This window comes from Muscardinus avellanarius (genome assembly GCF_963383645.1).
Source record: "Muscardinus avellanarius genome assembly, chromosome: 21".
NCBI classification, from domain to species: Eukaryota; Metazoa; Chordata; class Mammalia; order Rodentia; family Gliridae; genus Muscardinus; species Muscardinus avellanarius.
Genome location: NC_137807.1, coordinates 8,227,916 through 8,237,035, shown reverse-complemented (window position 1 = coordinate 8,237,035; position 9,120 = coordinate 8,227,916). Strand labels below are relative to the sequence as shown.

The 9,120-nt window shown below is 59.8% G+C and overlaps 1 protein-coding gene across 1 annotated transcript; it reads left to right on the top strand.

The window, feature by feature from the left end:
• Positions 1–3,415: 3,415 nt before the first annotated feature.
• SDS (serine dehydratase) lies at positions 3,416–6,959 on the top strand (the record flags this gene model as incomplete). The annotated part of the gene is made up of 7 exons (XM_080717974.1): positions 3,416–3,568; positions 3,921–3,960; positions 4,151–4,290; positions 4,376–4,467; positions 4,866–5,093; positions 6,008–6,132; positions 6,751–6,959. The coding sequence occupies 7 exons, from the start codon at positions 3,416–3,418 to the stop codon at positions 6,957–6,959; spliced, it is 987 nt and encodes a 328-aa protein (XP_080574100.1).
• Positions 6,960–9,120: the final 2,161 nt, after the last annotated feature.

Sequence of the window (9,120 nt, the reverse complement as noted above, 5' to 3'; positions counted from 1 at the left end):
ATGGGGCGCACGTGGGGGCCCCAAAATCCACCTGAAAGGGCTTCAGGTGGTGGACCCCTCCCACCCCCAGCCAGAGGCCTGGGTCAGGCCAGAGCTTGGCAAACCACCCACGAAGAACCGGGGTTGGGTGGGTGCCCTTGTTGAGGGGGGATAGTCTCCAGGAGCCAAAAGTTCGTTTGAACAAATCTGGGGACTACTGCTTTGGAAAGCCCACAGCCTCTGACTCTCAAGATGCGGGTTAACGCAGACAAACACGGGGGCCTCACATTTGGGGTGTGTGCGCAAAGGCCGTGAAGCCCTCAGGACGCCCACTCCTCATTTGCCTGCTAAGTGGAGAGAAGGCATTCTGAGTCAAGTGTGCCAGGGGCGGGGGCTGGACCAGAGACGTCATTGGAGATGGGACACTGTCTGGCCACCCTTGCCTGACCCTCAGGGAGGCTGAGGGCGCCAGAGAGGCCCCTGAGCCTTGCTCATCCTTTCTGGCTCAGCCCAAGCTGGGGAGAATCGGGTCTCCCCGGTGACGGTCAGCAAGACAGAGGGAGAGGTAGGGGGCCGCAGGGAGCCTGTGGCTGGACTGGGCCACACTCCTCAACGTTAGCCACCAGAGCCGCCCCAGGAGGAGAGGCCCGAGTCACATCCCTGGGTCCCCAACAAAGCCAGGGCTCTGGAGCTGACCGCCCGGGTTCTCACCCCGACTCTTAGCCGATTGCTTCTGGCATCTCACATCAGCATTCCAGAAACGAGGCAAAAAGACAGCAACCAAGCCGGGCGTGTGCACACCTGTAATCCCAGTACTAGGAGGCCGAGATGGGAGGAGGGTCGCAGAATCGCGGCCAGCTTCAGCTACTTAGTGAGGCCCTCCGCGACTTAGTGAGACCCTGTTTCAAAATAAAGAGTAGCCGGGCGCGGTGGCGCACGCTTGTCATCCCGGCGCTTGGGAGGCGGAGACAGGAGGATCGCGCAGGTTCGAAGCCAGCCGCGCTGGCTTAGGAGACCCTGTTTCCAAATTTTAAAAAAAGTATAAAATAGGTCTGGGAGTGTAGCCCGGTGGTAGAAGGGTTTCCAGGAACCCCAGTACCACCAAAAAAAAAAAAAAAAAAAAAAAGGAAATCTGGGTGTGGTGGCGCACGCTCGTAATCCCAGCATTCAGGAGGCTGAGACTAGAGGATAGTGGTTCACAGACAGCCTCAGCTACTCAGTGAGGCCCTCTGCAACTTAGTGAGACCCTGTTTCGAAATAAAGAATAAAAAATAGGGCAGAGGGTGTAGCTCGGAGGTCGAATGCCTCCGGGTTCCATCCCCAGACCTGCAAACAAACAAACAAATAAATCGATAAATAAGACAGCTACCATTCCGCTCTTGTTGGTCCCAGCCCCGCGGCAGGGGCAGCTCTCCTGTGGGTCTCTGGTGGTCTCAAAGGCTTCCTTGCTCCATGGCCACCGGCGGTCCCCTCCGTGTGGAAGGCGCGTCCCTAGGCAGGCGGGCGTAGCCTTCCCCGATGCGGGCCGGTGGCTGGTGCAGGCTCCCGAGGGGGCAGTGCCCATCTCTTCCCAGCTCCAAGCTGGGCATTTGGAGTTATCCCTGGCCTGAGTGAAGACATCACAGAAGTAGCTTGTGCTACCCATCAGGACTTTCTTTCTTGGAGGGAGGGAGTTAGTGGGAATTGAACCCACAGGCATTCTTCTGCTGAGCTGTATACCAAGCCCTTTTTAGTTTTTTGGGGTTTGTTTGTTTGTTTGTTTGTTTTTGGTGGTACTGGGGCTCCTGGAAACCCTTCTACCTCCGGGCTACACTCCCAGACCTATTTTTATACTTTTTTTTTTTTTTAATTTGGAAACAGGGTCTCCTAAGCCAGCGCGCACGGCTGGCTTCGAACCTGCGCGATCCTCCTGTCTCCGCCTCCCAAGCGCAGGAATTACAACGTGCGCCACCACGCCCGGTGCCTTTTTAGTTTTTTATTTTGAAAACGGGTCTTGCTTAATTCCTGAGGCTGGCCTCAGACTGGCGATCCTCCTGTCTCAGCCTCCCAAGTACTAGGATTACAGTGTGAGCCATCACACCCAGCAACTCATCTCCCTTTGAAAAAAGGGTCAGTGTTGCTTAGGCGGATACGTGTGGGATAGGAAAAGCTCATGGCGGCTGCCCCAGAAAACCCACCTGTGATCACTTAATAAGTGGTTATTAAAGACTAGAATAGAGGCTGAGGGGGGGCACTGTGCAGAGAGCTTGCCCAGCATGTGTGAGGCCCAGGGTTCCATCCCCAGCCACTGCAAAAAAAATAAAATTAAGATGTAGCCAGGCATGGTGGCGCACGCTTGTAATCCCAGCATTCGGGAGGCTGAGACAGGAGGATCGCGGTTCACAGTCAGCCTCGGCTACTTAGTGAGGCCCTCTGCAACTCAGTGAGACCCTGTTTCAAAATAAAGAATAAAAAATAGGGCTGGGGGGTGTAACTCAGAAGTAGAATGCCCTGGGTTCCATCTCTAGTATTACAAAAAAAATTAAAATATAATGTGGTTTTTTTTTTGTTTTTTGTTTTTTCTTTTTGTGTGTGTGTATGGTACTGGGATGGAGCCCTTTTTAGTTTGGGGGGGTTTGTTTGTTTGTTTGTTTTTGGTGGTACTGGGGTTCCTGGAAACTCTTCTACCTCCAGGCTATACTCCCAAACCTATTTTGTACTTTTTTGGAAACAGGGTCTCACTAAGTAGTTGAGGCTGGCTTCGAACCTGCGCGATCCTCCTGTTTCAGCCTCCCAAGCACGGGGATTACAAGCGTGCGCCACCACACCCAGAATAAAATGTAATGTGTTTAACGGGCATGATGATGGCGTATAGTTATAATCCTACTACTTAGCAGGCTGAGACAAGAAAATCGCAGGTTCAAGGCCAGCCTTAGCAACTTAATGAGACCTCTGTTGGCAAATAAAAAATAAATAAAAAAGGCTGGGAGTATAGCTCAGGGATATAATGCAAAAGTATGTGTTTAAATCAGAAATCCGAGCCGGGCGTGGTGGCGCACGCTTGTCATCCCCGCGCTTCGGAGGCGGAGACAGGAGGATCGCGCAGGTTCGAAGCCAGCCCCGCGCGCTGCCTTAGGAGACCCTGTTTCCAAATAAAAATGTAAAAATAGGTCTGGGAGCGTAGCCCGGAGGTAGAAGGGCTTCCAGGAACCCCAGTACCACCAAAAAAATAAAAAATAAAACAGAAATCCAGGTAGATGGTAAAGTATGGAGACAGCCAGAGGGGGCGCTGTGTACGGCGCGCTGGCCCTGCAGGACCCCCATTTCTGGTGAAGGCCAGGGAATCATTTATTATGCACAGGCGGGTGGGGTCTTTGCACCCTCTGCGCAGACACACCTTGACGTCCTGCTCCTGCCTCCCGACCGCCTCACTCTCGGGCTTCCTTTTCCCCCAGCGATGTTGTCCAAAGAGCCCCTGCACGTGAAGACCCCTGTCCGGGACAGCATGGCCCTGTCCAAAGTGGCCGGCACCAGCGTCTTTCTCAAGATGGACAGCGCCCAGCCGTCTGGCTCCTTCAAGATCCGGGGCATCGGGAACCTGTGCAAGAAGGTAGGGCCGGCGCCGTGGGCTGGACGCACCTGTGGACTGGACGCCGTGCCCGGAGAGGCCTGAGCACGTGCCACTCAGTGGGCCCCTCTGGCCAGAGCCGCCCGTCCTCGAGGAGGAAGAGGAGGGGGAGGCGGAGGAAGAGGAGGAAGAGGAGGAGGAGGAGGAAGAGGAGGAGGAGGAGGAGGAGAAAGAGGAGGAGGAGGCAGAGGAAGAGGAGGAGGGGGAGGAGGAGGAGGAGGAGGGGAGGGGAGGGGAGGAGGAGGATCACCCATAGGAAGTATTCTGGGGTGGAGGGAGGGGCGAGTCGGGCGTGGACTCTGTCCGGCCTGACCCCTCTCCTCTGCCTCCGCAGCGGGCTGAGCAGGGCTGCGCACATTTCGTCTGCTCCTCAGGTAAGCGGCAGCTCCTCCGGGCTCCTCCGCTGTGTGTCCGGGAGCCGGGCCCTGCCTCTCTGGCGGCCCAGCCTGTCAGCACAGTTCCCCATGGGATCTCGGGGGAGGAGGGCAGCGGCCACCGGGGAGAGGGACGTGAGCCCCCCCCCCCCGTGACACGCGGCCTCCGCCTCCGCCTCCGCCCTGACAGCGGGCAACGCAGGCATGGCGGCCGCCTACGCCGCCCGGAAGCTGGGCATCCCTGCCACCATCGTGGTGCCCAGCACCACGCCCGCGCTCACCATCGAGCGGCTGCACAGTGAAGGCGCCGTGGTGAAGGTGGTGGGCGAGGTGAGTGTGGCCGGGTGGGCCGCCGAGGGCGCCGGGGCTGCGCGGATCCGCCCATGGCCTCAACTTTCTCTTCTCGCGGCCGCAGATGCTGGACGACGCCGTGGAGCTGGCCAAGGCCCTGGCGAAGAACAACCCGGGCTGGGTCTACGTGCCGCCCTTCGACGACCCGCTCATCTGGTGAGTTCACTTCAGGGTCAGCGGGTGCAGGTGGCAGCACCCCCCCCACACACACACCCCTGGGCAGGGTCTGCGGGGACACAGGGTCACCACGGCCAGGCACAGGACCCCGCCAAGTGCTGCCGCTGAGAACCTGCATCGGCAATGGGTCCCCCAGCTGCAGACCGGGGGCGCAGACAGGGAAGGAAGGCGCCCCAGGAAACGGGGCTCTTGCGGGCAGGGACCCCTTGGGCAGCCGGAACTCCGTCCCTGGGGCCCCGGGCGCTGGTGTAGACGTGCACCGTGGGCGTTTTCCGCTCACAGAGTCTCCACGGCCAGGGAGCCCGGCTGGCGAGGTCAGGGACCCCCACCCCTCATCCCGGGAGCCCGGCCCTGACCCGCCGCCCCCCGCCCTTCAGGGAAGGCCACACGTCCATCGTGAGAGAGCTGAAAGAGACGCTGACCGCGAAGCCGGGCGCCATCGTGCTGTCGGTGGGCGGCGGCGGCCTGCTGTGCGGAGTGGTCCAGGGGCTGCGGGAGGTGGGCTGGGGGGATGTGCCCATCGTCGCCATGGAGACCGTGGGCGCCCACAGCTTCCACGCCGCCACCACGGCGGGCAGGCTGGTCTCCCTGCCCAAGATCACCAGGTGAGCCCCTGGGAGCTGCGCTGGGGGGGGGCGCAGGCGGGCCGGGGAGGCTGGCCCCCATGTCGCCCCATTTTACAGGGGGGAAACCGTAGCTTTGGTCACTTGGCCAGAGCCACGCCTGCCAGCATGTGGTACGGCTGGGGCTTGAACCCACGTCTGTGACACACAGGACCGGGGACGTTCTGCATCTTCACTTGAAAACGCTAGTCGTGATCTTTTTTTTTTTTTTTTTTTTTTTGAGGCCCTCTATGTCAGGGTTCTATGCACCTCATTAATTGCCAATTACCAGCAATTACCCCGGTACATGGGAGGCTGAGACAGGAGGATCACTGTTTGCGGACAGCAACTAGTGAGACCCTGTTTCAAAATAAAGAATAAAAAATTGGGCTGGGGTGTAGCTCGGAGGTAGAATGCCCCAGGTTCCATCCTCAGTATTGCAAAATAAAATAAAATAAATGGGGGTACGAGTGTAGGTTGGAGGTAGAATGCCCCTGGGTTCAACACCCAGCACCATAAAAAAAGAAAAGAAAGTACTCTGTTCCAACAGACCATGGCAGGATTCCACACAGGCAGTGGGACTGAGTGGCCCCCTGGAGGCCACCCCAGAGGAGGCAGCCTTATCCTGAGCCTTAAGGACGGGACAGGAAGTGGATGGACGGAGCCCTGCGGGGCTTAGTGAGGGTTTAGCGGGTGCGATTCAACCTGGTGCAACGGCAAGGGGTCCCGGTGGGGATAGCCAGGGGTCCTTCAGGCGTGGCGCGCCAGTGTTGAAAGGCTCCACGCTACTTACCCAGGGCCTTGGCACCTGCCCTGGCCCAGGCCTGTCACTCACCTGCCCCCCCTCTCCCTCCCTGCCCCCTCTCTGCCGCCCCCATATCTCCTTTGCCTCCCACTCCCGTCCCCGCCTCTCCCAGCGTTGCCAAAGCCCTGGGTGTGAACACTGTAGGGGCGCAGGCCCTGAAGCTGTTTCAGGAGTACCCCATTTTCTCCGAAGTTATCTCGGACCAGGAGGCTGTGGCCGCCATTGAGAAGTTTGTGGGTATGTGTCAAGTCCCGTCTGAACCCGCCCAGCTGGTCTGGGAGCCGAGCGCGGGCTGTCTGTCCACCGATGTGCCATGGGGCCCTGTTTGCCCGCAGTTCCCTTCCCAGTTTTCTGGCCCATCCTCGCCTAGAACATCTAGTTTATGGTAGACAGTCAGAGCTGACACTTGCTCAGATGGGACCTCAGAATCCTTCTCAGCCGGGCATGGTGGCGCACGCTCCTAATCCCTGCGCTCGGGAGGCTGAGACAGGAGGATCGCACGGGTTCGAAGCCAGCCTCAGATACTTAGCGAGGCTCTCAGCAACTTAGTGAGACCCTGTTTTCAAATAAAATATAAAAAAGGTCTGGGAGTATAGCCCGGAGGTAGAAAGTCTCTGGGTTCCACCCCCAGTACCACCCAAAAAAAAAAAAAAAAATCCTTCTCAACACAGGGCAGCAGCTGCTGCTGCCATGATTTGATCCACGTTAGTCCTGAAGATGGAACCGAGGCCCTGGCTCAGGCCAGGGAGGCCCCAGCGAGGGTGGCGATGGGAGGCTGGGTGCAGGACCTGTGTCTGCGTCAGATCAGGGCGGGGCACCCCTGGCCCCCGCCGTCACCCCGCTCCTTCTCGGCAGATGACGAGAAGATCCTGGTGGAGCCCGCCTGCGGGGCCGCCCTGGCCGCCGTCTACAGCCGCGTGGTCAAGAAGCTCCAGGCGGAGGGGAAGCTCCCGGCCCCGCTGGCCTCCCTGGTGGTCATCGTCTGTGGCGGCAGCAACATCAGCCTGGCGCAGCTGAGCGCCCTCAAAGAACAGCTGGGCATGACGAACGGGCTTCCCAAATGAGCCGGGCCTGGGCATCGGTCCTCCGGGTTTGGCTATGGCCCGGGCGCGGCTCACCTGGCCGGCAGGTGGCCGGCTCACGGCCTAGACCCTGCGGTGCAGGTGCGGGCCGCCTGCGGGAAGGCTGGCAGTGGAAGCCGGCGTGTGCGTGCCCGCCGTGGGCCGCCCCTGCCAGGGCGACGGCTGCCCCCAGGAACTCACCAGGGCCCGGGAGCCAGTGGCGCAGGGGGCCCTGCCCTGGCGCTCCCTGGGGAGGCGCACCGGGCCCCGCGCGTCCTTCCTCCTGTGTCTAATGTGCACTTTTTCACTGAAAAAAGAAAACTTATTTATGAAACAAGGACCCGGTGGAAGTTTTCTGTCCTTGGCCATCTCAGCGCCCTGCCTGGGGCTCCAGCCTGGCTCTGAGCCAGAGCTGTGTGGCGGCGAAGCCGGTACCGCTCCAGAGCCTGGGTGGGCATGAACGGGAACCCGCATTTTACGAAGCAGATGAGGGTACCGGGCTGAGCAAGGGGACCCCAGCCAGGCATGGCGGTGCACGTCTGTAATCCTAGGACTTAGAAGGCTGAGACGGGAGGATCCCAGGTTCGAGGCCAGCCTCGGCAATTGACTAGTGAGACTCAACAAACTAGTGAGACTGTTTCAAAATCAATGAATAAAGCCGGGCGTGGTGGCGCACGCTTGTTATCCCAGCATTCGGGAGGCTCGGACAGGAGGACCGCGGTTCGTGGCCAGCCTCAGCTACTACTTAGTGAGGCCCTTGGCAACTCAGTGAGGCCTGTTTCAAAATAAAGAATAACAAATAGGGCTGGGGGTGTGGTTCTGAAGTGCAGTGCCCCTGGGTTCCATCCCCAGTACCACCAAAAAAAAAAAAAAAAAAGAATTTAAAAGTCTGGGGGTGTATCTTGGAGGCCGCGCGGCCCTGGGTTTCATCCGTGGTACAAGGGAGGGGGCGTAGCTCAGTGGACGGTCCTCTGGGAAGGACGAAACAGTGACCACAGTGTCGACTCCCCGGTCACAGGGACCGTGAAGCTTCAGCGAGGCGAAAGAGCAGAACCAGCCTCGAACGCGCTTTATTCTCTGGCGCGTCCTTTGGCACGTCATGCGCCGGGGACTTACTGACGGATTTACCATCTCCCCAGTGCAAACCTCGCGGAGCGGGGACCCTGGGCACCCGGGCCCTGTGGGGAGGCCGGCCGGGTGCTGAGCACAGTAAGGATTTGCTATGGAAGGCGCCGAGACGCGGGGAGCCCTGCCCGCACCGGGGCCCCGCTTGTCCGATGAGGTAACTGGGGCCGCAGAGGCAGAGTCTGTAGCTGCTGCGCGGTGCGCGCAGGCTGGAACCCAGGCTTCTGCTCCGGGGCCGGGGCCGCCCGTCCTCCAGGCACAGGACAGCCCGGTTTCCAAGGCGACGTGGGAGACCAGATGGGCAGGGGCTGTCTTGCATTGGCCTGCACCCCCAGTGGGGCTGAGGGAGGTCTTGGGAGTTAATCGGACCCAGAACATAAAAGGCGCCAAGTAAGCACCTTGGAGCGACAGACGGACAAATGGACAGAAGGAAGGAAGATGGATGGATGGATGGATGGATGGATGGATTCACAGATACGGATGGATAGATGATAAATGGATGGGTAGGTGGACGGATGGATGGATGGATGGACGGATGGACAGGAGAACGACGGTGAACGGATTGGACAGAGCTGGGCAGGAGGATGCACAGAGGGTCCTCATCTGGGGGAGAAAGGCGCCGGCCCAGCCTCCCCAAGAAGCACGGCGGGGCCTCCGTGTCCCGTTTAATGGCGGCACAGCCTGGTCCTACAGCAGGCGCTGCGGGCGCACCCGGAGGCCAGGGGAGGCCCAGGCTGGGCAGGGGCGAGGCGCAGCACCCACCGCCCGTGGAGAGAAGGGCACTCGGGGCCGTGAGCCACAAGTGGCCAGAAACTTTGGTTTTGTTCGTCTTCAAGTTTCTGTCCTCAAAAAAGCCGTCCAGAGAAGGGGTGGGGGCTGCTTCCTGGGGAGCAGAGCGGCCGGGGTGGGGAGGGACGCCAGCCAGAGACCACGTCCGGGGCCCAGGGCTGCACCCCACCAGCTCCAGAGCCACCAAAGGACGCTGGGCACCGGGGGCTGGCACGGCCCCTGCCCTGGTGCGGGACCCGCCACCTGGGCC